Below are 26,135 nucleotides of genomic sequence, written 5' to 3'. Positions count from 1 at the left end.
CTGTGTGTGTGTGTGTGTGTGTGTGTGTGTGTGTGTGTGTGTGTGTGTGTGTGTGTGTGTGTGTCCGTGCAGCCTGCCTGTGTCCGTCCAGCCTGTGTCCGTCCAGCCTGCGTCCGTCCAGCCTGCGTCCGTCCAGCCTGCGTCCGTCCAGCCTGCGTCCGTCCAGCCTGCGTCCTGGCCCGGCCCGTCCCGGCCCGGCCCGTCCCGGCCCGTCCCGAGCCGAGCCTCCGTCCTTCAGCTCTTCGTCGGCGGCCATTCTAGGATTCAAAAGCCGCGCCTCCGTCGGTGATAGGCGGAACACTCAATTTCCCACTGACTGCTGGGAAATTGAGTGTTCCGCCTATCGGATGTCCGTGATAGGCGGAACACTCAATTTCCCAGCAGTCAGTGGTCCGCCTATCACGGACGTCCGCTCATCATCATACTACGGACGAGGATGAGAGGATGTCCGTGATAGGCGGAACACAGACTGCTGGGAAATTCAGTGTTCCGCCTATCACCGACGGAGGCGCGGCCTTTGAATCCTAGAATGGCCGCTGTCTGTCTGCTCGACACGCTGATCGGGCAGACAGACAGCGATGACTCGAGTATAAGCCGAGGGGGGCACTTTCAGCCTCAAAAAAGAGGCTGAAAATCTCGGCTTATACTCGAGTATATACGGTATGTGTTCGGGTTTAAAAAGGTATGAGGTGGCAACCCTACCTCCACACCATCCTTACCCTTCCTGGTGCACGATACAATCCCCCATGTCCGCTGCAGAGGGAAAACCTGAGTAGCTGGGTCTTGTACCTGCTGTTAGGCCTGTTGTGTAAGCGACTTCACAGTGATACTGCTGAGCTCTATGTACTAATATGCTTTTGTACGTTTTGTTATCTGCTTTGTACCTTATTCCACTATTTTTTTTATAGATTATTCCTCCTGATGAAGCAGTCTGTGTAACATGGAATTCGAAGAGGACTGGTTAATCTATGAAAAAAACTCCATCAGATACATTTTTGGGGAAACCTTTGAGTATTTGTATAATTTTTTTTAATTTTTATATTGAGATCCATGTATTTTTTTATATGTAATAAACAATTACATTTTTACCCTAAATTCATTAGTGTCTATCAGTACCAAGATAGTCCACCAAAACCTTTGTGGGGTCAGAGTGCATGTTTGGACAGCCTCAGCAACTGTCCCTATGCTCCTACCCTCCCCCCTCTTTTCGCATGTTCACCAATGCTAGGAGCCTGGCGGACAAGATGGGAGAACTAGTTGTACAAGGAGGACTTCGATATTGTTGGAATTTCAGCTCTCATAACTGGCTGACAACCATTCAAGGGTATTTCCTTTATCGCAGGCATAGAGGGGTCAAATAAGGGGGAGGGGTATGCCTTATATCAAGAATAATGTACAAGTGAATGTGAGAGATGACATCACTAAGGAAGTTAGGGAGGAGGTTGAATCCTTATTGGTAGAGCTCGAAAGGGGTGAAACTAAGGGGAAAGTAATACTGGGAGTATGCTATAGGCCCCCTAACCTGAGGGAGAAGGGCGAGAAGGACCTCCTATTACAATTTGGATTAGTGCCAAGAATGAGAAGTGTCATCATAATGGGGGATAGTAATTATCCTGACAGACTGGGCGGAAGGAACTACACATTCGTCTAAGGCTCGCCAGTTCCTAAATATTTTCCAGGACAATTTTATGAACAATTTTAGGAACAAAGAACACAGAGGAGAGATGGGTTTGCTTTAAGAGCATATTAAATAAGGGCTTTAGCCAGTGCATTCCATTGGGAAATAAATGTAAAAGAGCAAAACAAGTCATGGGTGGTTTAACCCCAATGTAAAAATGCAAATAAAAGCAAAGGATAAGGCCTTAAAAAAATACAAGGCTAAAGGATCATCATCAGCATTCAAACTTTACAAAGAATGCAACAAGAAATGTAAGGGTGCAATTAGGGTTCTTAGGATAGAACACGAAAGACACAGCGGAGGAGAGCAAAAATAAATCACAAGAAATTCTTTAAGTATATAAAAAGTAAAAGAGGGAGGACAAAAAAGCCAATGTAGTACCAATATTTGAAAAAAGGCCAAAATCCATCCCTAGGAATTACAGACCAGTTAGCCTAACATCAATTGTATGCAAGCTCTTTGAGGGGAGGATAAGGGATTATATCCAAGATTGTAGTAATGAAAACTTTATCATTAAAAATAATCAGCATGGATTCATGAAGAATCATGCTGCCATCTAGATAAAGGGAGGCCCGTAGATGTGGTGTATCTGGATTTTGCAAGAGCATTTGATACAGTTCCCCATAAACGTTTACGCAAGGTCCATTGGCATGGACCATAGGGCCAGTACATGGATTGAAAACTGGCTACAAGGGCGAGTTCAGAGGGTGGATGATAAATGGGGAGCGCTCGGAATGGTCAGGGGTGGAAAGTAGGGTCCCCCAGGGTTCTGTCCTGGGACCAATCCTATTTCATTTGTTCATAAACGACCTGGTAGATGGGGTAAACCGTTCAATCTCTGTATTTGTGGAAGATGCTAAGCAGGGAAAAATTTCTCCGCAGGATGTGGAAATCTTTCAAAAAGATCTGAACAAATTAATGGGATGGACAACTACATTGTAAATGAGGTTTAATGTGAAAAAATTTAAAAACATGCATTTGGGTGGTAAAAATATGAATGCAATCCACTTTCTGGGGGAAGAACCTCTGGGATTTAAAAGGACCTGGGGGTCCTAGTAGACGATAGGCTTAGCAATGACATGCAATGCCAAGCTGCTGCAAACAAAGCAAACAGAATATTGGCATGCATTAAAAAGGGATTAACTCCAGAGATAAAATGATAATTCTCCCACTCTACATGACTCTGGTCCGGCCGCACCTGGAGTATGTTGTCCAGTTCTGGGCACCAGTCCTCAGGAAGGATGTGCCGGAAATGGAGGAGTACAGAGAAGGGCAACAAAGCTAATAAAGCGTCTGGGGGATATTAGTTATGAGGAAAGGTTATGAGCACTGAACTTATTCTCTCTGGAGAAGAGACGCTTTAGAGGGGATATGATTTAAATTTACAAATACCATACTGGTGGCCCCACAATAGGGAAACGTTTCTGCGAAAGAGAGCTTAATAAGACATGTGACCACTCATTAAAATTAGAAGAAAAAAAAAAAAGATTTAAAAAGAGAAGTACTGGTAGGTTTTTTTTTTTGTTTCGATCCTTACTTACCTTGGTGGATGAAGCATCAGACTGATGCTGCAGCTGTCCCCCGCTGTCTCTGCATGGAGAACCAAGCCACCAAACATCACCAATGGCTGAGTTCTCACAGATCCCCAAGAGGAAAGCTGCTGTCAATCAGCATCTCTCCTCTCTGATCCTCCACGCTCACTGGAGTGCTGAGCTGTGGAGGGGCAGGGAGAGGAGAGGCTATCTCAGCGGCTCACTGAGACTCTATCAAGGCAGCTGGCGGATCCAGAGTTGGAAGTGTTCACAGGCGTGCAAAACAAATTAGGGATGCACTGAAATTTCGGCCGCCGAAACATATCGGCCGAAAATGCCCTTTTCGGCAATTTGCCGAAAGGAAAAAACGGCCGATAGAGCCGAAAATGGGGCGGGGCCTGGGCGGAACTCCGCCCCCGCCCCGCCCCTGGTGCCTCCCATGATGGGGGTGAATAGCGCAGGACTGATGCAGACAGCGATGCCCCTCTGCAGTGAAGAGAGCCGTCTGGTTGAATAGAGCGCCGGGAACATCACAGCTTTCATTTCAATAGCTGTGTGTTCCCCGTCGCGCGCCGTCACACACGGCCCCTCCCCCTTGTCCAGGCACTTTGATAGACAGATCACCCGTCCAATCTGGACGGGTGATCTGTCTATCAAAGTTCCCCGGACAAGGGGGAGGGGCCGTGTGTGACGGCGCGCGACGGGGAACACACAGCTATTGAAATGAAAGCTGTGATGTTCCCGGCGCTCTATTCAACCAGACGGCTCTCTTCACTGCAGAGGGGCATCGCTGTCTGCATCACAGGGGGCAACACACATTGGCTGCATCACAGGGGGCAACACACACTGGCTGCATCACAGGGGGCAACACACACTGGCTGCATCACAGGGGGCAACACACACTGGCTGCATCACAGGGGGCAACACACACTGGCTGCATCACAGGGGGCAACACACACTGGCTGCATCACAGGGGGCAACACACACTGGCTGCATCACAGGGGGCAACACACACTGGCTGCATCACAGGGGGCAACACACACTGGCTGCATCACAGGGGGCAACACTGGCTGCACTTATCTCTTTTATCAGGTCGCCAGCCTCTGACCACCTCCTGTACCGTGTCGCCAGCCTCTGACCACCTCCTGTACCGTGTCGCCAGCCTCTGACCACCTCCTGTACCGTGTCGCCAGCCTCTGACCACCTCCTGTACCGTGTCGCCAGCCTCTGACCACCTCCTGTACCGTGTCGCCAGCCTCTGACCACCTCCTGTACCGTGTCGCCAGCCTCTGACCACCTCCTGTACCGTGTCGCCAGCCTCTGACCACCTCCTGTACCGTGTCGCCAGCCTCTGACCACCTCCTGTACCGTGTCGCCAGCCTCTGACCACCTCCTGTACCGTGTCGCCAGCCTCTGACCACCTCCTGTACCGTGTCGCCAGCCTCTGACCACCTCCTGTACCGTGTCCCCAGTCTCTGACCACCTCCTGTACCGTGTCCCCAGCCTCTGTCCACCTCCTGTATCGTGTCCCCAGCCTCTGACCACCTCCTGTACCATGTCCCCAGCCTCTGACCACCTCCTGTACCGTGTCCCCAGCCTCTGACCACCTCCTGTACCATGTCTCCAGCCTCTGACCACCTCCTGTACCATGTCCCCAGCCTCTGACCACCTCCTGTACCATGTCCCCAGCCTCTGACCACCTCCTGTACCATGTCCCCAGCCTCTGACCACCTCCTGTACCATGTCCCCAGCCTCTGACCACCTCCTGTACCATGTCCCCAGCCTCTGACCACCTCCTGTACCATGTCCCCAGCCTCTGACCACCTCCTGTACCATGTCCCGTCTCTGACCATCTCCTGTATAAAAATATTTTTTGAAAACAGTCATTTTTGGTATCGGTGCTGTTTCGGTATCGGTTTCGGTTTTCGGCCTAGTGTATTTTTCATTTTCGGTATCGGTTTCGGCACCAAAAACCCATTCGGTGCATCCCTAAAACAAATTGCACTCCTGTGACCCAAATGAGAAGCCCAGCCTAAAAAGCTCAGGCTGGACTTCTCCTCTTACCACTTAAGCCCCGGAAAATTTGGCTTCTCAGTGACCAGGCCATTTTTAGCGATATGGCACTGCGTCGCTTTAACGGACAACTGCCCAGTCGTGTGATGTTGTACCCAAACAAAAATTGACGTCATTTTCCCACAAATAGAGCTTTCTTTTGGTAGTATTTGATCATCTTTGCGGTTTTTGTTTTTTTTACGCTATAAACAAAAAAAAGCAAGAATTCTGAAAAAAAAAAAAATTATATATATATATATATATATATATATATATATAGTACTTTTTGCTATAATAAATATCCCCAATTTATTTTTTTTTTTTTTTTTTTTAAAAGCCAATTTTCTCCACAGTTTAGGCCGATATCCATTCTTCTACATATTTTTGGTAATGAAAATCGCAATAAGCGTATATTGATTGGTTTGCGCAAAAGTTATAGAATCTATAAAATAGGGGAAAGATTTATGTAATTTTTATCATTTTATTTTTTACTAGTAATCAAAAAATTGCTAATAAAAAAATAAAATAAGAAAAATTCCATGCTCACTTACCATCCAGCCTGCAACAAACCAAACTGTCCTGTCTAACAGTCACTGTGTCCTGTCTGCAACACTATAGGGTGCCACGAAGTGGCCCTGCTGCTTACGCATATATTTGCAAACACATGCAAATTAAATAGGACAATTCAGTTTGTTGCAGCCTGGTTGGTAAGTGAACTTGGAATTTTTCTTTGTTGTTGTTTTGACACGCATCACCCTTCCAAGTGCTCCTTGTTGCAAAGGGCAGTTGCAGGCTGGGGTGGTTGCCATTTGTTTGTAATGTGTCCCATTACAGATAGATAGATTGCCCTTTTCTTTCTGTCCCAAAGAATCAACAGGAGTAGAAGAAAATCTCCCCAAAGCAAGATGAAATCACATTGTAAACAGCGGTCACTGGAACAGATACTGCATCCCCATTGGCAGATTTCCTTTAGTCCCCATGTGACATCAACCCATGTGACCAACCCATGTGACCAACCCATGTGACATATACCATGTGACACCGCCCCATTGTCTCTATATAAGTGGCCGCGCAGCGCGGCTCTGGCATTCCGGCCGGAGAGAGCGACGTGTCAACATCTCCTGGAGAAGAAGAACAAGAAGAAGAACGGAAGGCGACCGGAAGGTGACAGCGGCGACAGAAGACCGGGCCACCGCCTCTAAAAGAGCTATAAGAAGGCGCGGTGGCCCGGCAGAAGAACGGAAGGCGGCGGCGACAGAAGACCGGGCCACCGCCTGTAAAAGAGCTATAAGAAGGCGCGGTGGCCCGGCAGAAGAACCGAAGAGGGGGACAAGACCCCCGAAGTCGGGAGAAGAGGCCGGCGGCGGGGAGAAAGAAAGCCGGACTCCTCCGCTAGCAAAAGAGCTACAAGAAGATAGCGGAGGAGTCCGGCGAGAAGACCCCCGAAGACGGAAGACCCCCGGAGCTATGCAATAAAATATTTTATCTCGTGTGTTGTGTTTTTTTTTGGGGTACTTTTATTTTACAGGTGAATGGGTAGGGGTACATTGTACCCCATACTCATTCACATAGGGTGGGGGGCCGGTATCCGGGGGCCCCCTTATTAAAGGGGGCTCCCGGATTCCGATAAGCCCCCCGCCCGCAGACCCCGACAACCAATGACCAGGGTTGTCGGGAAGAGGCCCTTGTCCTCATCAACATGGGGACAAGGTGCTTTGGGGTGGGGGGGCCGCGCGGCCCCCCCTTCCCCAAGGCACCCCCCATGTTGAGGGCACGCGGCCTGGTACGGCTCGGAAGGGGGGCGCGCTCGCTCGCCCCCCTTTCCTGGCCGGCCGGGTAGCGTGCTCGGACAAGGGTCTGTTGTGGACTTTGGGGGGACCCCCACGCCGATTTTTTTCGGCGGTGGGGTTCCCCTTTAAGTACATTCCAGGCGGCGGAGCCCGCGACGTCTCCGTTGCGGGCCCCGCCTACCTGCACACGCGCTCGAAATGAGCGGACTGTTGCCTCGTGTGTGAGCGAGTCCATTCATTTCAAAAGTTGCGCGGACTTAGTACGACGAACAAAGTTTGCCGTATTTGTCCGCTCAAAAAGTGCCGTGTGTGGGCGTGTTCGTTCATTCAAAAGTTTGAGCGGACTGTTTGACGAACTTAGTTTCGGCAGACAGTCCCCGCGTGTGTACGCGGCCTTAGAGGTGCCTCTCTTCTCTTTTATACTCAGTTGTGATGTGACGCTACTTTATGAAAAATTGTTGCTGGTCTTGCAAAAGCCAAGGTTTTACTGTTTAGGCTTTACATACAGTTTACAGGAAAACTGTACCAATAGAATATGGTGGATGCCACTTTGGAGGACTTCACTTTCAGAAAAGGTTGTTTGCTCAGCTTTCATGCTGATCGGATGGCTTTAAATTTTTGAAGGGAACAGATCTGGAACATGTATGGAAAGATTCTAAACCTGTCACTAACAGGTACTGATGGTTGTCGCTCTATATTTTTGCCTGCTGATAGGCAACAATGTAATTAAATAATTATCCTCTACCCAGAAGCAACCCCCCTAAAATTTTCAATGGATTTCTCATGCAAGATAGTAGTCTTTACAATTTAAGAGAAAGACTCAGCTGGTGCTAAGAAGATTAGGACAAGCACAAAGGGTTTCACCAACAATATACATACTTGGGAGATATGTGTGAATGTCTGCAATGGACCAGCACTGAAGGCTTCAGTAACCCTAACTTAGTAGAGGGAGAAAAAAAAAAGGATTAAAAACATTTTGGATGTGCCCAACAGGTTGGTTGTCTCTTGGTAGAATTGTGGTAGCAAGAGGGGGTGTCAGAAGAGACCACAAGGACAGGGAAATGCAACTTGAGGAAAAGCTATTTTATAGTTATTTTATATAGGTGGATATTTCCTTGGTAAGGCAGCAATTGTGATAACATATCTGGAAATCCTTTAAAGGTTGAATAAGATTGAACGTGGGTGCAGCTTTGAAGAAAAGGTAGAGTTTGTGAATAGTGCTGGCATAGTGAGGTCATTAATCAAGGTAACATATTGGATTATAAAGTATAAACACTTTTCAGCTAAGTGATCATAATGTAGTAAATATTTTGGGGCATCAATCAATAGTGTTTAATCACAATCCATTTATATACGACTGCCCATAGAGGAAACAGACCCGTCACCCGCCTGCTCAGCAGGGATCATTGGAGAGCTTTTTCTGGCTCATTTAAATTTGGCAAGTTTAAATCGCCTCACTCTCACCTGCCGTCATGACGTGACGGACTTTGAGCGGGTATATCTGAATGATGCCTGTAGCTACAGACATTCATATATTTACTTTTTTCGGCCCGCAATTCCCTACACCATAAGAACGATCATAGCGGCTGTTCTGCCGCTTGATCATTCTTACAGGAGGCGAGAGGGGACGTCCCCCCTCTCCCACCGCCCTCCGATGCTTCTACTGACTCCCCGATATGATCAGCGAGTCAGACAGAGGATCCACCGGCCTCGGTTATTGATCATAGAGATTTCTGGCAGATCAGATGGTCGCTGGAGTCACTCTGATCATCGGAGGCCGGGTGCGATGTTATGACATCATGTCCGGCCTCTGCATTCAAAAAACCGGCACCAGTTCGGCTGGGAAGCAATGATCCGTTTTTTTTTTTTGTTTGTTTGTTTTTTTATTTCAGGCTTCCCAGCCTAGTCGAGAGATGTGGGGTCTTATTGACCCCATATTTCACTATAAAAGAGGACCTGTCATGTCATTCCTATTACAAGGGATGTTTACATTCCTTGTAATAGGACAAAAAGTAATCAAATTGTTTTCAAAAAAGTGGCAAAATAAAAAATAAAATAAAAGTATAATTAACAATAAAAAAATAAAAAAATGTAAGGCGCCCCTGTCCCCATGTGCTCGCACGCAGAAGCGAATGCATACGCAAGTCCCACCCACATATGAAAATGGTGTTTAAACCATACATGTGAGGTACTGACGCGAACGTTGGAGTGAGAACAATAATTTTGTCCCTAGACCTCTAACGCAAAATATGTAACCAGTAAAATTTCATGCGTCGCCTATGGGGATTTTTAAAGCGGGAGTCCGCCGGGACTCTGCGTTTTTTTTTTTTTAAAGTCAGCAGCTACAAATACTGCAGCTGCTGACTTTTAAAATAGTGACACTTACCTGTCCAGCGCGCCCGCGATGTCGGCACCCGAAGCCGATCTCTAGATCGACACTCGAGTGCTGCCGCCGCCATCTTGGGTATGGGAATCAGGAAATGGAGCCTTTCGGCTTCATTTCCCGGTTCCCTACTGCGCATGCGCGAGCCGCGCTGCGCAATGAGGACGGTCCCCGCTGCCTCTGGGATCTGTGTGTTTCCCAGCAGGCAGCGGGGCACTTGCGGAAGGGGGCGGGCACTTGCGGAAAGGGGCGTAATGTACGCCCCTTTCCGCAGAGAGCTAGCCCGGAAGTGGGTGCAGTTACCTGGATTATCCAGGTAACTGCACCCCCCTCCCCCCTGAAAGGTGCCAATTGTGGCGCCGGAGGGGGGGAGGAATCCGATTAAAGGAAGGTCCATTTTAGGGTGGACCTCCGCTTTAAGTACTGAAATATGGCGCCATTCCACGAGCATGTGCAATTTTGAAGCGTGACATGTTAGGTATATATTTACTCAGCGTAACGTCATCTTTCCCAATATGCAAAAACATTGGGCCAACTTTACTGTTTTTTTTTTAAAGCACAAAACATTGTATTCTCTAGGGCAGTGGTGGCGAACCTTGGCACCCCAGATGTTTAGGAACTACATTTCCCATGAGGCTCATGCACTCTGCAGTGTAGATGAGCATCATGGGAAATGTAGTTCCAAAACATCTGGGGTGCCAAAGTTCGCCATCACTGCTCTAGGGTATTTAAAAAAAAAAAAAAAAATTATTGACCCGCAAAAGGCCTATTTTGACCTCCCAACTGAGCACATCAGTGACTAGGAGTGTCTGAAGGCAGAGATCCTGGCCCGCCTAGGAGTGACCACAGCCGTCCGGGCTCAGAGGGTGCATTGCTGGCGGGACAAACCTGACCGACCACCCAGATCCCAAATGCATGAACTGGTACAGCTGGTTAAAAAATGGCTGCAGCCAGAAAAGTTGTCAGGCCCACAAATGGTGGAACGGGTGGTGATGGACTGGTACCTGCAGTCCCTGCCAGATGACCTCCAGCGCTGGGTAAGCCCTGGAGACCCTGCAACCACTGACCAGCTGTTTGAGTTGGTCAAAAGGTACACTGTGATGGAGGACTTGCTTGGGCCTGCCAAACGTCGGGAACCCACATCAAGGGCAACCAGACCGGCCACAGCACCTAGGAGAGAAGCCCCGCCGGACGTTGGAACCTGCATCATCTTCCACAGAACCACAAAGGTTGGCTCTTGTGCCAAGGATGGGGGACCTACAGTGTTGGTGATATCGGTTCTGGGGGCATACCCTGGCACAATGCCCACTTCAGGAGGATTGTGGGACTGATCAGCGAAGCGCCTTCTATGTGCAAAGAGTGTGTGCCACTCATCTTGATCTGGCTGCAGGACAGTTTGACTGTGAAGTGTGGGTAAATCACCTTCCCGCCAGGGCGCTACTGGACTCCGGTAGCATGGTAACACTTGTACATGCCAGAGTGATTGGGAGTCTTAGCCCAGTAAGTAAGACTCTACGCGTAGTGTGTATCCATGGGGACACCAGGGAGTACCCCCTGGTCCTGGTGACTGTTTCTTATGGCCGTACCTTAGTGACACAAGAGGTTGGGGTGGTAAGAAGTTTAATACAGGACATCATAGTGGGGCGGGACTGTCCACTATTTATCAAACTGTGGAACCAGGTACAGTTGGGGCTTCCAGGACAGCCATCTGAACTGGGGACACTGGGCCTGGAAGGGACAAAGTCTGAGGGGTCCAGGCCTGAAACCCCCACTACACACCCCTCTGATATGGAGATACCTGTCACTAATAATGAAATTGCAGACTATGTTAATTTGGATGATAATGTTTCTGTTTCAGGTCTCAAAACAGTTGACCTCTGAGGGGGGGGGGAAGAGTCTTCCCATTACAGGTTTTGCTGGGGGGAGGATGATGAGGAGCTCTCCCCGTTGCAGTCCCCGGTTGAGGAGGGTGAAGGGGAAACATCCTCAAGGCCAGTGCACCCAGACCTGGATGTATCCAGGGGTGCATTTGGCACCGCCCAATTGCAGGACTTTGCCTTGGTCAATGCTTGAGAGCCGGTTTTTGTTGTTGATGGGGTCTCACAAATACCAGGGACAGAGGTTTCCTCATTTTAAATTGAAGGGGGACTTAGTTTATCGAGTGGCTGAAAGCCGAGGGGAAACTGTAGAGCAGTTGCTAGTTCCCCAACCATATAGGCGGATGCTCCTTGATCTAGCCCACGATGACGCACTGGGAGGAGACTTGGGGGCAGAGAAAACAGAAGCCAGGATAACCGACCGGTTTTACTGGCCAGGGGTGAAGGCCAAGGTTAAAAGATATTGTGCATCTTGTCCCATTTGCCAGTTAACTGCCCCACTATCGAAACCCTCTGGTACCCTTGCCAATTATTGAGGTTCCATTCAAGCGGATTGCTATGGATCTTGTAGGACCCCTGGTAAAGTCAGCAAGGGGCACCAATACATATTAGTCACCCTAGACTACCCAACTAGGTATCCAGAAGCAGTCCCTTTGAGGAAAACTTCCTCAACTGCCAGGATCTGGTGCTCGTAGCTCCAGATTTTACTAAGGATTTTGTAGTACAGACCGATGCTTCAAGTGAAGGGTTAGGAGCAGTCAAGAGATCAATGGGGAAGAGCACCTTGTAGTATTTTTGAGTAGGAAGCTAACAGCAGCGGAGAGAAACTACAATGTGGTGAAGCGGGAGTGTCTTGCCATCAAGTGCGCTTTGGACTCTATGATATTTTCTCCTAGGTAGGAGGTTTTGCTTGGTGTCAGACCATGCCCCATTGACCTGGATAAGACAGAACAAGGACACCAATGCCAGGGTAACCAGGTGGTTCCTTTCTCTCCAGGAGTTCAATTTCGTGGTAGAGCACAGACCCGGGAGACCACATCAGAATGCTAATGCCCTCTCCCGAGTCCATTGTATGATGTCGAGTGGTGCCTCCAACACCTCCACGTTGAGGCAGACATCTTTTCCTAAGAAATATCCAAGGTAAGAAATGTATTTTTATTTTTTAATATAGGGATGCAGAATTAAACTGAATTTAAAGTGATTGTTATTTTTATTAAAAAAAAACGACTTTACAAACATGTTATATTTACCGCCTCTGTGCAGTATGTTTTGCACAAAGCAGCCTGGACACTCAAGCCCTCTTTGCTGCTCCTGGCCCCTCCCTCCTGTCGAGTGCCCCCACAGCAAGCAGGCTGCTATGGGGGCACCTGAGCCGAGTCAGAGCTCTGTGTGTCCATTCAGACACAGAGCTGGGGCACCCCCACCCCCACCCACTCTCACTCTCTCTTGATTGGCTGACTGACTTTGACAGCAGCGGGAGGCAATGCTGTGTCTCAGCCAGTCAGGAGGAGAGTCCCGGGTGGCCGAGGGACTTGTGGACATCTCTGGACAGAGATGGGGCTCAGATAAGAATTAGGGGGTGCTGGGGCAACTGCTACCCACAGATGGTTTTTTATCTTCATGCATACAATGCATGAAGATAAAAAACCTTCTGCCTTTACATCTCCTTTAACTGCCCTGATATTTACTTACGTTTTCAACTAAATTGTCAACCCACCACTTTATTGCTACACTGATAACCTGTAACGGCTTTAAATTGTTGAGTCTTGACACGTTTAATATCCATTTACAGAATGTATCTTTTTTTACACTTTATATACAAAAATAAAATAAAAATGTATTGCGTTTTTGTACAAGTGTATATTTTTTTCCCTCAAAATTAGCGTTTGACAAATGGCTACGCAAATATTGTGTGACAAAAACTTGCAACAGTCACCATTTTCCAGGGCCCCTGCTTTCAGAAAATATATGTTTGGGAGTTCTGAGTAATTTTTTAACAAAGAATTATGATTTTAACGTGCAAGAAAAATTACAAAATGGCCCCGGACAGCACGTAGTTAAAGACTGCTTTCTGTTACCTGGGTGTGCTGACTACATCCGTTTGAAGAAGCATTCCCCACTACTGGATATTCAGGACACATTCTGACCACAAAAAGAGCGCAGCTAGACTTCCCATGGTTGCTGTGAAACCGAAAGCAATGCCGTCAGCTGTTCATAACCTTTTTCCAGACAACACAGCTCTAACGTGTCAGACTTTGTACCAGAGGTGAGAAGTGCATAGGGACAGTGGGAATCCGATAACATTTGGCTGTAGAACAAGACTTGTACGGCATGATCTCAGAAACAGAAACCCTGTAACCTGAAATAGCCCACAAGTCTGAGACAACTCCAAAAACCGATGAGAATTCTGAAAGCTACAGAAACCTAGGTCCTTTACCTTTGATGTCCTCATAGACACCCATGTGGTAAACCACACCACAACCCATCAGACTATGCTGGCCTAGCATTGTTCAAATCTCAGTGTGGTACTGTGCAGGCTACACCAATGAGTCACCGTAAACATTCTCACAGCAAAGGCTGAACATCTTTTTGCAAAATGCTAAAGAAACCACCCTACATTTCAGCAAAATTATTTTTTCAACACAAATGCTTTGTCAGTATCTTTGTAGGTACATTTCAATGTGAATTCAGCAGTTTTAAGTCACTAAAAAATAAAATGTATACAAAAGCAACCCTTGCTGTGTTTGCTTATTCTTCCAAAGTGCAACCAGTAAAATATCACCAAAAAGTACACACACACACACCCATCAGTGATGATACTGCATACACAATTTGTTCTACATGTTTGTAGTAGATTGTACGGTTAGCCATTGATTAATGCAGAAGGTTTGACGTTAAGAGACGTACAGCCAAAACTCGTTTGGCTGTACTTCTATGGATCACAGGAGTGCAGTTCGTTCTACACTCCTGTGACTCGTATTCAGCAGGCTAAAACGTGCTGTTGGCTGACACCACAGAGCCGGTCCAGGCTGGGGCAAGAATGTTATCTGCCCACAACCCTAGATCAGTACCTGGCTTAGCCTCTCAGCGAGATGCTGAGAGCCTGAACCAGCTGCTCCTGCCCCCTCCACAGCTCTAGTAAAGGCGAGTGGGCAGAGCAGAGAGCCAATAACTGACAGTCATCAGCTCTCTTCTCACGGAGCTCTGATAACTGAGTGATCAACGGTCTTTGATTGCTCGGTTCTCAGTCTTAGAGCCAGCAGGGGACCGATGCGGCATCCACCCAAGTATGATTCTTTTGAATCATTTTGAAAAAAAAAAAATAAAAAAAAAAATACTGCTGCCAGCAGTATGTGTGCATGACCCTGCAGGCAGAAGGGCAAAATTTACATTTCTTCTGTTACTTTCTCGTTTCTATGCCTAGGTAAATGATGTCATACATCCCAGGAGTCTTCAGGAGGGGATGAGGGGTTCTCAGGAAAGCACATCCTCCTGCTCTCATGCCTGAGCTATGGGCAGATGTATTCCAGGACATAAATGCTACATGAATCGCCTTGACTCAAAATGACCACGGCCAGAAATGCTATGTGGTTGTTTTTCAAAGTGATCTCTCAACTAAATAAAGCATGGAGACATTGATGGCTGGGTGCGAAGTTTGCTTTTGAATATTAAAATTGAATTAAAAAATTGAATTAAATAGCTTTCTGGTTTCTGGAGCTTATATGCACATTAAGTCCTGCAAGATAATTTCAGGTTAGCCTCTTTTGCAGGTATAGCTATGTAAAACATTTAGGGCCAGTTCACACCAGATACAGTTCCGTGCGCTTTTTTTCTGCACTAAGGCTGGATCCACACCTATGCATTTTTAGTGCTTTTTGCAGATTTGCACTACAGAACGTGTTCCATAGGAAACCATGGTAAATGGACTGTAGTGCAAATCTGCAAAATCCAAAAAGGACTAAAAATGCACTGGTGTGAATCCAGCCTAAAAATGCATGCACTGTTTTTTCAATTGTATTCCAATGGCTCTAGTTCTGAACAATTTCCAGTCAGTTCCCGATGCAGAAATCTGACTGCATGGTGTGAACTAGAGCCATTGGAATACATGGAAATGTATTTCATATGTACTGTGCATGCATTTTGTACAGAAAAAAAAGCGCACGGAACTGCGTCTGGTGTGAACTAGCACTAAAAATAAGTCGGCGGCGAGGGACAGGACCTGTAGCCATGACATGAGAAGAGTACAACGCTGGATCCACTGGGCTTGTAAGTATATTACAGCACAGAAATACCACCAAAGACAAGAAAAAGGAGGCGGGGGCATATATATTTTTAAGGAATGGTGAAGTTCCTCTTTAAAGTGTAAGTTATAAAATAAAGTAAAGGCAGTACTAGGAAGGGCAGTGGCCGTTATCAGACCATGAGATTATTAAATGTTTACTAAGAGTACAAAGCAGAGCCCAAGCAGTGGCCTTTGAACCTCTTATAGACCTTTAAAGTGGTTGTAAACCCTCAGATACATCTTTAGCTTGTCAGATAATACTTTTCTCAGGCAGCTGATCGCTGCCTGAGAAAGTGCACTTGTTTACTTTTCATAAAAATCGCCGTTTTATAGTCCTTGACGTCATGCGCGATTGCGCAGTATGGACTTTCAAGCGCGGCAGGTATCCTATGCCGCGTGTGTTTTTCCTGCTTGTCATACCGTATTTTTCGGACGATAAGGCGCACCGGATTATAAGGCGCACTAGCAACGACCGGCTAATATAATGGATATTTCCATATATAAGGCGCATCGGACTATAAGGCGCACTGGATTATAAGGCGCATTTAATGAAACACAACTCGGATGCGGTACTGTAAGTCAAATTTTATTCAACTCTTTAGCAATAACCATAAAATGGTCTATAACAATAACTCTTAACACTGTTCAATTAAATACAAAACCAGACAATTATTTTTTCACTTTATTCTTCAATAACTATTAACACTGTTCAGTTACCGGTGAATACCGTACAAAACCAGACACTCACTTTTTCACTTTATTCTTCTCCCGCAAATCCATCAAATTCTTCATCTTCAGTGTCTGAGTTTAACAATTGGGCGATTTCGGCATCAAGCACGCCCGTATCCCTCTCATCATTCTCATCAGTATCCGAGTCAGGCTCGTTGCTGTCATCGGTACCGGTACTTAGCTGTTCAGTGATAATTCCGGACTTCTTGAAAGCTCGGATTACACTGGTGACTGATACCTTCGCCCAGGCATCCACGATCCACTGGCAGATAGTGGCGTAACTCGCCCGGCGTTGCCTCCCTGTGTTGGTGAATGTGTGTTCGCCTTCTGTCATCCAATGCTCCCACGCAGCTCGCAGTTTAACTTTAAACGACCTGTTGACACCTATATCTAGTGGCTGCAGTTCTTTGGTTAATCCACCTGGAATGATGGCAAGCACCGAATTAGTTTTCTTCACTTGGGCTTTGACAGTATCTGTCAGATGGGCGCGCATGGAGTCACAGACCAATAGGGATGGAGATTCGTGGAAAAAGCCGCCCGGTCTCTTGACGTAAACCTCTCTCAGCCACTCACTCATCTTCTCCTCGTCCATCCAGCCCTTCGGGTTAGCCTTGATGATGATGCCAACCGGAAACTTTTCTTTTGGCAGAGTCTTCCTCTTGAAAATTACCATGGGTGGTAGTTTCTGGCCATTAGCCTGGCAACCGAGAACTACAGTGAAGGATGACTTTTCGTTTCCTGTAGTGCGTATAGATACCGTACTGGTCCCTGTTCTCTCGACAGTACGGTTTACAGGGATATCAAAGGTAAGGGGGACCTCGTCCATGTTGGTGATGTGCTCTGGTCGGATTTTCTGTTCATTGATCTTGTTCTTGCAGTAGGTATGGAAAATGGCCATCTTTTCTTCGTAATCCTTTGGCAGTTGCTGTGACATAGTGGTTCTTGTGCGGATAGAGAGATTCCGCCTTTTCATGAAACGGAAGCACCAAGAGGGACCTCCTCGAAAGTCGTTGATCTCCATGTCGCGTGCGATCGCTGTTGCTTTGAGTCGAATAGAGACAGTAGAGACGCTTCTACCTGCGGTTCTCTGTTCAATAACCCACTGTTCAATTTTGTCCTCCAACCGTGGCCATCTTGCTTTGTTTCCTCGGAAACTCAGTTTGGTCTTCTTTACCTGGCGCAGGGCATCTTCTTGCTTCCTCCACTTTCGTACCATTGATTCATTAATGTTGAATTCTCTCGCAGCTACTCTATTTCCATGCTCTACTGCATGACTGATAGCCTTCAGTTTGAAATCCGCTTCGTAAGCATGTCTCTTAACAGGAGCCATTTTTGGGGCAGCGGGTATACCGTAGAAAATGAACGAATGAATGCGCACACCTCCTGACTAAGATGGCCGTAATGCTCACGAAGCTGCACTGCTTGGATTGGGCATTACGGCCATCTTAGTCAGGAGGTGTGCGCATTCATTCGTTCATTTTCTACAGTATACCCGCTGCCCCAAAAATGGCTCCTGTTAAGAGACATGCTTACGAAGCGGATTTCAAACTCATCGCTATCAGTCACGCAGTAGAACAACCTAAGAGAGGTTTACGGTACGTCAGTTTACGGTAAGAGACCGGGTGGCTTTTTCCACGAAGGTCATATATAAGGCGCACCGGATTATAAGGCGCACGGTCGATTTTATGAGAAAATTTAGGCTTTTACGTGCGCCTTATAGTCCGAAAAATACGGTAATTGGAATGTACGCGAGATTCTCCTCAGAACGCCACAGAGGAGAAGTCTTGCGATGTAGATATCAGCCTGCTCTTCCTGATTGAGGCTTGTTACGACGATACGGCGCATGCGCGAGATTTCGTGAGGGAGTCCAACTAAGGGCGGAAATGACGTCCTCAAAGGATTCTAAAATCAGCAGTAAAAATGGCGCAGGCGATACCCGGAAGACTGTGCTTTATAAAACTTCTCAGAAAGGTAATTCTAACGCTCGTTTTTGGAAGATTTATAGATATTATGAATGCTGATATTAATTATTATACAAACATTTGAAAATTAGAATTTTTTTGGTGGGGTTTACTTCCTCTTTAACTAGAAAGAACTTCAACACAATTAACAAAAGTAAAGCTGGCCAAAGATTGTTTTTTTTCTCCAGCCAGCTAACAGATTGCTTCTTCCACAAACATGAGGACATTGGAACCTTAAAGCGGGACATACAGATGCTGATTGATGGAAAATTTCCAATGTGTCCCTTTAACAGAAGTCGCTCAAACACTCGTCTTCGATCAAGCAGGAACAGCCACACACTGACTGAAATTCAGCCAGTCCACCCTTAAAAATGTGAAATTTCGATCAGTGTACGGCCAGATACATTTTTTTGTTTTTATTCGGGACATCATGTAACCATTTAAAAATACAGTCATATACACACAAAGTCACATTTATGTGCGGGCCTGATTTCAGTGCGATTTTTCAAAGGCGTGTGGTGCGGTTTTGTTCACCGTTTCAGGTGTGTTTTTGTTAAGTGTATGACACTTGAAAGCGCACCTGAATCTGACTGAAAATCATACAGAAATAATTTTCTAAATAATGCCCTGCGGCTGGCCCACGGATACATGAACCAGCTCATTAGAAAGCCGATTTGGTTCACATCATGCGACTCGGATGCAGTAAAAAATGCGTATTGAGGTTTTTAGATGAACACGTACACAGGATCCTACTTTAAGCAAAGTAGGAGTTTCTCATACCACCAGCTGCACTAGTTGCTTGGCCATTGGTCTGCTCTGGGAGAAAGTAGCGCCGATGGACTAATCCCTGTTATAATTTTGTTTTTGTTAGAACTTTATTGAAATGTCACAAGGGACATTTCATTAAGTTTTACACACACATCGGCGTCACAATGCAGTATTTTGCACTGCAACCTGCGGGGTTGAAAAAACATGCTGTCTGCTGCACATTCTTGCAGCGCACAACACCACAACACATTGGTATGAATTGCCTTCATATGGAACAATTGTTTTGCCTTGTCCTGTGTTGGGACTGCGCTAGGCAGCCTCTCCGCACATCTGGTGCAAATAAGCAATTAAAGACCAACTCCAACCAAATCTAGTTTTTGACAGCATGGAGAAGATACAGTATGGCTATTTTTACATTGGACCAGCGGGGACCAATATAATTATATCACACATGTGGGATCCTTCCAGAAGCTGGAAATAACTTTAATAGGCATCACTACCCCAGTGATATTCACTAGCTCCTGAGTCCTGTGCTAACCGGCCTCTCCATGTTGTCCATACAGAGAATGTAAAGTGATTGTTGAATGGCACCCATGTCGAGCGGGTGACCTCCTGTGTTAAGAATGGAGCAAGCTAACCAGGAGCTAGTGGAGATCACTGGAGCGGGGGGGTGTCTACTACAGTTATTTCCAGCTTCTACAAGAATCCGAAAGGTACGGTATATGCACAAGTATACTGGTCCAAGCTGAACCAATATAACTATGTGCAAAATATATACAGTATACCTGAAATTCTTCTTTATTGCCACTGTATTTAATTTGCTGTAAGCCATCCATGCAGATATCATTTTTTTTTTCCCCCCCGACCATGACAAATACAGGTCACCATAAAGCCAGCCGGACAGACATCAGTTATTCTAGACTTGCACATGAATATACAACAGAAAAAAATGCATTACAATCAGACAAAATATGGTTTGAGCTCAATCTTTTTTTTTAATATAGTCTGTAAATCAAAAACAAATGGTTACAGCTCATGAAAATTATAATTTTGATCAAACAGAGATCTGTACAATCAACGGGGAATTAAAAGCACAGCACGGTCTGAGCTGTGGTCTATGATTAAAGCTAGACAGACATGAAAAGGCAGATGTAGGTGCCAGCATTATCAGATTGCTATACAATTACTTCTCTAAATGGTCTGCATGTAAAGTTGTATACTTGTGTCACAATTTCCAGCTCTCCGTTTTTGTCATTACAACAGACTTAAGCTGGCCATAGATGGTTCGAATCTCAGCCAGTTCAGCAGGGACCGGCCAAGATTCAAACCATCTATGGGCACACTGATTTTACCCAAGTCCCTACGACTTGGGCAAAACTAGCATGTCAGATTTTAGCATGCAATTATTGCCAGCAAATATAGCTGCTACCAGTAATCACTGTTCTCCCAGCAGACACAGCTCTGCCCATGCCCTCCGGCCAGGAGAACACAATAGCTTTGCGGTAATGATTCCCCCTTCAAAACAGACTGTGTTGATGGTAGAAATTGAATGATTTTTTTTTTTTCTGCAACTTAAGACTGCCCAACTCTCCTCCTTTTCCACTAGAAAAAAGGAGGGGTGAGGGTGCCCTGGCTTAGAGGAGGGGAAAGCACAGAATGACCTGGAGGAGATCTTGTACCTAAGATCCCTGAGAGATAAAAGCCAGTGGATAGTTTGGAAAAAAATTGTACTCTCAGGGTCTTTGAAAATGAATTTTGTTTGCAATAGTGCTTTACCTGGATACAAAGATTAAATAATATTTTAATATAAGCCTATGTGCTCAGAAGTCAGAATACCTTTACTCAGAGTAACGCTCCCATTTCTGGAGATGCTCCAGTTAGAAGATGGCTTCTTCTGCCCATTTCTCCAGCATGCTGCGAGTCCCTGACATGCCCCCTTTATTTACAAGAGAAGCTCCCCCTAGGTCTGTTTGTAAATTAAAGTTTCACGCTTGAGCCTGGATTCTCACTAGCGCGATCTCAGAGATCGCAGGTGCCGATCACATGAGATCTCTGAGCAATGCGAGTTCAGCCATATAGTTGTATGGCTGAACGCCCACTGGATTCTCACAGAAAATAGTGCAGGCACTTGTTGGCACTGCGATCTGTGAACTAAACTGGGGGTGTCATTAACTTTGTTAATGACACCCGCAGTGGTTCGCACAAGGCAGTGTGAACTGCCTGCGAGAAAGGAGTGATGTTTAAACCGGTGCTGGAATCGCGCTGGTTCCTGCATCGCACTAGAGTGAACCCAGGGTCAATGTACTTTAAAAAGTTTGTTTTGGCTAAGCTTACCCAAAATTAACCATTGCTTTTTAGAAGCAATGCAGCTGCTGTGTGTGCACTGGTCCAAATCCTTTGGTGGAGGGGGGGGGGGATTATGGGGGGGGGGGCTTGGCCCCTTAGTTTCAGTGAAGGGAACTCTTATAGCATCAGCATACCAAGACATTTTGGACAATTTCAAGCTCCCAACTTTGCAGGGTCAGTTTGGAGATGGCCCTTTCCTGTTCCAACATGACTACACACCAGTGCACAAAGCAAGGTCCATAAAGACATGGATGAGAGAGTTTGACCTGCACAGAGCCCTGACCCCAACCCGATAGAACACCTTTGGGATGAAAGAATGGAGACTGCGAGCCAGGCCTTCTCATCCAACAACAGCGCCTGACCTCACAAATACGCTTCTGGAAAAAATGGTCAAGCATTCCCATAGACACACTCCTAAACCTTGTGGACAGCCTTTCCAGGAGAGTTGAAGCTGTTATAGCTGCAAAGGGTGGGCCAACTCAATATTGAACCTTATGGACTAAGACGCCATTAAAGTTCATGTGAGCGTAAAGGCAGGTGTCCCAATACTTTTGACGATATAGTGTATGAGATAGGAGAAGAAAGAGGGCTGCAGAGATCTAGTAACACAGGAGAGGAGAAAAGTGAGTGATAGGCTATTTAATCTAAAATGACATAGTATAGGTTACCCGACTGATAAAGGCAAAATATAAAGAAAACACTTGTAAAGAAGAAAAACAACAAACAAAAAGTATAATCCAATTGATCATTGTCAGAATAAACAAAAAATAAAAACAGGCTTATGTGCAAAACAATACACATTGAAAAAAGAGAAATCTGGCAGACATATACATGCACTATGAAAATTGAAACATTAATGAGCACAGTAGTTAGAGGGGAATAATTTGGGTTTTATTTATTTATTATTTCGGTCCTATAATATTATAGACACTTATTAAATGAATAACAAACACATAATGCACTAGCACTGAAAGATTGTAAGTAGGCTATCCCCCTCCTCACTCATCCCCTTTTATACACTCTCCTTCTCCCCCTCTTTTTTCCTAGCCACGTTTAACCACATCAGTACCAGCCACTTTCGCCCCCTTCCTTCCCAGACCGATTTTCAGCTGTCAGCGCTCTCGCACTTTCAATGACAATTGCGTGGTCAAGCTATGCTGTACCCAAATTACATTTTTATCATTTTGTTAAGCTCTCTTTTGGTGGTATTTATTCATGGCTCAGTTCTTTACTTTTTGCGATATAGGCAAAAATAAAAAAGGCGTAAATTTTGGGGGGGGGGGGGGGGGATTATATTTTCTTCATTCTATTTTTAAATTAATCCAATAAAATCAAATTTTTTCCGAGATTCAAGCCAAAATGTATTCGGCTACATGTCTTTGGTAAAAAAAAAAAAAAAAAAAAAAAAAAAAAAAAAAAAAAGCCTGTTAAAGTGGTGTTGCCACCAAAAAATTAAAAGTGCTAAAAATTCGTAAAAAAAAATAAAAAAAAAATAATTGGCAAAAAAATTAATTTTTACTCACCTCTAAATACCGGTTGCTAGGGGGTCCCTCGTAATCTGCCTTCCTCATTGCCCAGGCTGGTGACATCACTTCCCCTCGCGCCGCACATTCACCTGGGACCTGTCATGTGTCCCAGGTGACTGTACGGCGTATCACGGCGCCCTGCGCCGCTCGCGCATGCGCAGTGGGTGCCTGGCTGTGAAGCCACAGCCGGGTGCCCACAGTATGCGTGACGGTGCCGCGAGCGGAGCGGGGAGCGAGGGGGGGGGCTTCGTTCCCCCGCATCGCTGGACCCTGGGACAGGTAAGTGTCCGATTATTAAAAGCCAGCAGCTGCAGTATTTGTAGCTGCTGACTTTTAATTTTTTTTTTTTAGGGGGTACCCCACTTTAAGTGTATAACAATTGGTTAGTGTGATTACAGACATAGGTACGCAGCTCATGTACAGATGTGTGCAGGTAATCGATGGGACATGTGATTTTACTATGTGGGAACATGTCTTTTACATTGTGTACATGTTTTACATGTGTGTTTTACACTGGTGATCAGTGTGTAAAAAGCTGTAAAAAAAAAAAAAAAAAAAAAAAAAAAAAAACACAACAGCTCATACTCACTGATCACCAGCCGGCTGCAGCGATCCGCTCTCCTCGCACAGAAGTTGTCGGTGAGGAGAGGAGAGACGATCACCTAGCAACAGGCTCTCTGTTTACATCACATGATGGCTGTGATAGTACACGAGTGTCATGTGATCAGGAGGGCCAATCACAGAGCCCTCTTGCCGATCAGAGATGTATGGCGTGTCCGGGTGATACGAGCGCATCGGGATCACGCCACTGTGTGGGCACACGATCCGCCTTCTCTTGAGGGACATTCCTGGACGTCCCTCAAAAGGTGGTGCCCACCCAACGTTTATGTTTGGCCTGGTGGGAAGTGGTTAAGAAAGGGAGGGAATATGTAAAACACACACACACACACACAAACAGGCTCCCAATACTACTTGTCAGACAATATTTGAATGAACAAATGAATATATGAGGAATAAATTAACGTTACTTTAGATTGCCATCTTACCATTATCTCTCTTTGCTCTTCAAGGTTTCTTAGAAAATTGGAAAACTCCTGAAGAGATGCATCTACAATAAAGAGCAGAGAAGTGGAGTAACATGTTAAGAATATTGCCACATGTAGTACTAATGAAGCTAGATGATTCTCAGCCCAACATACCTATACACCTCTCGTCATCCGTTTCTGCATCCCCAATAAATTCAAATTTAAAATCGCGGAGAGAATTGGCAAACTTTCTCTGAGCGGTGGATAAGTCTGCAAAGTAATAAATAAAAAAATAAAAAAAATTATAAAACACATACATACATTTATTTTATTTTATTCTGGTTTAAGAATAACGTGTATACATGCACAGCCAAAATGTTATCAGTTTTAGAGCACAGAAGGGTTAGTGCATCTGCCAATGTCCCAGAGATTTCCATTCACTTCCTGTTCTGGAAAAGGAACAGGAAGTGAGAGGAAACACTTTACAAATGAAGAGAATTCAGCTGTTGGACTGATAGAACTTCCCACATTTCCCTTCACCTCTTGTTTCAAGACAACTGTAAAATTTTGGACGAATTTTTAATATCTGCAAACAAAATTAAGGTTTCCTATTTAGAATAAGCTGTCGGGTTAGTAAAACCTCCTCCTCCGTTTGCGGAGCGCCATCTCCCTGAAATTAGTTTTTGCAGGTTGGGATGTGTGGGCACCGCTACTAATTCACATTGGGTGAGCTGGGATCTGGGGACCCCCTTGTTCAGGACATGAAGCCTGGTATGGCTCAGGAGGGGACATTCTCCCCCACCCCCTTTCCTGGCCTGCAAGGGTTTGGTTCGGGGGAACCTCACTTTTTTTTGTTTTTATTTTTGGCGCAAGCCTTGTAAGTCCCAGTACTTGACTTAATATCATCCTCTTGCAATCCCCTATACAGCAGAGCTCAGAACAGGAGAGGGGGGAGCAAAAGGAGCCAGTCATATGTGCTGCAGATGCTCACAAGGGACCTGTTAGTCAGGCAAGGGAGCAGAGTGACAGAAAGAGTATCTCAGTGTGATCTCTTTCTCCTATTACTGCTCAATCACATGCTGGAGGAGGGACAAGAACTAAGTGTTTTTTAACTGCACTGAGAAAAATGAGGTCCCCTGCCCTGACAGTTAGGGCTGTGCTTTGTGGCAGAGCTGTGTAAAATTCAGAACTGGATGAAAAGAAACAAATCTTTTGTTGGGCATATCATCTTCCTTATGTGCGTTTTATCTGTGGTTTCCTGGAGCTCGGTATCAGTAGAAGGAGACTCTACAATATGACAGTGTGAGATGGATCAGCGGCTGGTGTTCCCAAGATATAAAATAAATCAGTTGGGAAAACTGCACCCCAGCATATATATTTATAACTGAAATATCAGTTTATAGTGCATATAATCTAAAAGAAATACAGTGACATGAAACATGTTCTTAAACGACCAAGTAGATTTTACCATTAGTGTCAAATCGTTACTGTGATTTATCTACGGATGATTTTAATGCAGAAAAAAAAATAACACACCTTTACATGTTCCTAATAACCAGCTATAAAAGCATAAGGCAGTATATAATAATAGAAAAAAAAAAAAAAAGTATTTATATATATATATATATATATATATATATATATATATATATATATATATATATATATATATATATATATACCAAGCTCATGAAAACAAAATGTAATTTACAGCTTCATGAAAAGAAAAAATGAATTATAATAAATATACACACACACATATATATATATATATATATATATATATATATATATATTTATATATTAATTAAATAAAAAAATTGTATAACTCTTTCTTCTTATACCAAATACAGCACTGCCAGTTCAAAAAAAAAAAAAAAAAACACAAACACACACACACACACACCACAGCAAAGAGCAAGTTTCTAGCAAAAAATAAAAAATAAAAGAAAGAAAATGTAACAGGTGGAAGTGGATAGTATAGAAGAGCAGTAGTTATACTAGATTTATTAATTTAAGATAGAATTCCTCAATTTCTATAATAAAAAAATATTCCTATAATGATGCAAAATGGGTGTTAAGATTTCCCACACATGCTAGTTCATGTAAATCTAGAAAAGAATCCTAGAAGATGCAGGGAGCTGCAGCTGCAGTGCCAAAGGTTGCAATGTCTTCGCACAACAAGT

General features: G+C 45.1%; 1 protein-coding gene and 1 long non-coding RNA gene across 5 annotated transcripts in view; one reads left to right on the top strand and one right to left on the bottom strand.

Annotated features, from left to right (window-relative positions):
• Positions 1-26,135, bottom strand: part of ARHGAP10 (Rho GTPase activating protein 10) — a 433,763-nt gene that overhangs the window by 321,053 nt on the left and 86,575 nt on the right. For 3 of the 4 annotated variants that reach the window (XM_077477009.1, XM_077477008.1, XM_077477011.1), the window contains exons 2-3: positions 24,124-24,219; positions 23,971-24,032 (exon numbers count right to left, since the gene is read on the bottom strand). The exons of the other annotated variant lie outside the window; for it this stretch is intronic. In XM_077477009.1, the coding sequence (XP_077333135.1) occupies positions 23,971-24,032; positions 24,124-24,219 (158 nt within the window). The remainder of the gene's footprint in view (positions 1-23,970; positions 24,033-24,123; positions 24,220-26,135) is intronic. 4 annotated transcript variants of the gene reach the window in all.
• Positions 18,064-24,258, top strand: LOC143975057 (uncharacterized). Its single transcript, XR_013272321.1, has 2 exons — positions 18,064-18,294; positions 23,995-24,258. It is a non-coding gene; the product is annotated as an uncharacterized LOC143975057 (long non-coding RNA).

Source organism: Lithobates pipiens, unplaced genomic scaffold (genome assembly GCF_037356315.1).
Source record: "Lithobates pipiens isolate NorthernLeopardFrog02 unplaced genomic scaffold, aLitPip1_a1.2 Scaffold_13, whole genome shotgun sequence".
Classification (NCBI taxonomy): domain Eukaryota; kingdom Metazoa; phylum Chordata; class Amphibia; order Anura; family Ranidae; genus Lithobates; species Lithobates pipiens.
This window is presented reverse-complemented; position numbering and strand designations above follow the sequence as displayed.